At 52.2% G+C, this 2,046-nt stretch overlaps 1 protein-coding gene across 1 annotated transcript in view; it reads right to left on the reverse strand.

Annotated features, from left to right (window-relative positions):
• SIRPB2 (signal-regulatory protein beta 2) overlaps positions 1-1,947 on the reverse strand; it is a 10,836-nt gene extending 8,889 nt beyond the window's left edge. The window contains exon 1 of the mRNA XM_012728186.1: positions 1,788-1,947. Coding sequence (XP_012583640.1) covers positions 1,788-1,866 — 79 coding nt within the window. The 5' untranslated portion in view covers positions 1,867-1,947. The remainder of the gene's footprint in view (positions 1-1,787) is intronic.
• Between the last annotated feature and the right edge of the window lie 99 nt (positions 1,948-2,046).

The raw sequence follows: 2,046 nt of genomic DNA on the forward strand, positions 1-2,046 counted from the left end.
AAAAAATTATTTGTTTTGGTGTAGAATTGGGGTGTAGGTCAGAGGTGCGCAGGGTGAGCAGATTTACCACAGAGTGCGGAGCAGAACAGGTGGATTTACTGAAATACACTACTGAGGGGAGCAGCAGGCGAGACAGGAGAGGTCTGCTGCTCCCTGGTGGGAAATTGAACTCAGGCCATAGCAGTGATAGCTGATAGCTCTGAGACTTAACCCCTACACCACCGCCCCCCCCTCCCCCCAAACTCTTAATGACTCCTTCCACAGGCCAGATGGTGTTTTCAGGCTCTGGAGGACAGATGAGGGCTGTCACCATATGTCTGAGAGTAGCTGGATGTTGGATGAGTATCGAGTCTGCTTCTTCCTAGCTGGGTGACCTCTCAGAGCCACTGGCCCTGACTAAGCTTTGTTTCCTCATAGGCAAAACAGGGACAGTAAAATATACCCCCCCCCCCCAGTGGTAATCACACACATTTCTGAGCGCGGGTGTGAGGGCTTCGTGAGGGTGCTGAGCATAGGAGTCCTGCAAATTATCCACATTCTTCAGGAAATGCAGAGATTTGTGGAGAAGAAAACTTAAGCTTAAGTCTCCCCTGGGTTCTGATGGCCCCTTGAGCTGTGTCTGTTGGGTTCAGTGTTGGCTTTATCTGTTTCTGATTGTGTCTTAGGGCAATCATTTGAGCGCGCTGTGCTTCGGTTTTCTGATCTGTAAAATAGTTATACAAATACAGCTGCACGCAGGGGTGAGCTGAGCTCTGTATGAAAAAACGCCTTTCTCGTTTAGGTCAACACAGTCTTTTCTAGGAAAAAGCGATTCAATGCCAGGTGTTCAAGATTCCCCTTGTCCTTGCTCTATACGGTCCTGGAGTAGGAAGTTGAGTTTGTGGGGACAGAGGAAGCTGACATTTCTCCCAGGGCAGGAGGGCGGTCACATGCTCTGGTCTGCCACGAGGATATTGTATGATTTGGTCTCTTAGCACTTAGCCTTGGGTCTGCTGAAGAAGGACTGTTCCTGTCTGGCCCTCTGGACCTTGCTGGAAGTGCTGCAAGATCCCGCTGCTCCCTTTACTTGTTCTTCTGTGGGGAGACCACAGACCAGAGCCTCTCTGAACTGTCCATCTGCCTAGAAAATTCCTCCAGATATTTGGTACCTCCATGCCACGCTCACAGGAAACTTCTGAATTATCCACTCATTGGCATGGGTTCCTTACTTGGCTATTTCTTTTTTTTTTTAAAGATTTATTTATTTATGCATACAGAACTGGGGTACAGGAGGCGATACTTAAAGTGATGGGGTGTTGCAGTTTGCGCTCTCTCTCGGGCTGAGCCAACATTGGCTCGTGGGTGTGTGATAGGCACCTTCTCCCAGGGCTGTGCTAAGCGGACTCTCATGCTGGCTTCAATTCTCTGCTGTAGCTGCTTTAAACTCCTTCAACGTTTTAAAAAAAAAAAGAACCTGTGTTTTCACTTTGCACAGGACCCTGCAGATTACGCAGCCGGCCCTGGGCTGAGCCTTGCCTCTTTTATAGATGATACAGCACAGCTAGACAAAGTCCTGTCAGCACCCTGGAGAGTGAGGCCTCAGCCGCGACCACACGGAACCAGAACCCAGGCCCTGGGAGCCCAGAAGCTAAACTGCACGACATTGCTCAAGAAGGCCTGTCTCTTGGGACCTCAACGTCAGAAGTGCTCTCAGCCCCCCTCTCACCTCATCCTGAGGGTGTGGCTGGGGGGTGCCGGCCCTCTGGGGCCAGCAGGGTGGATTCTGTCCTGTCCCAGGTCCCACTCACCGGAGAGGTGGAGAAGCAGGAGCAGCGTTGGGAGCAGGGAGCAGCGGTGCCAGTGGGTGGGCTCGGTTGGGGGGGGCATTGGGAGGGCGGCCCCTGAGTCCAGTCCCGGTGCTTGCCTTTCCTTCTGCTCTCCAGGGTGTGCTGGAGCTGAGCTGGGGTCTCTGGGCAAGGTGGTTTCTGCTTCTCTCAGACAAGTCTGCGTGGGGAAGTGTTGTCAGCACAGTAGGACAAATAGCTGATGTAAGAGGAAGGCACTAGG

This window comes from Condylura cristata, unplaced genomic scaffold (genome assembly GCF_000260355.1).
Source record: "Condylura cristata isolate star-nosed mole 26May11 unplaced genomic scaffold, ConCri1.0 scaffold00022, whole genome shotgun sequence".
Lineage (NCBI taxonomy): Eukaryota > Metazoa > Chordata > Mammalia > Eulipotyphla > Talpidae > Condylura > Condylura cristata.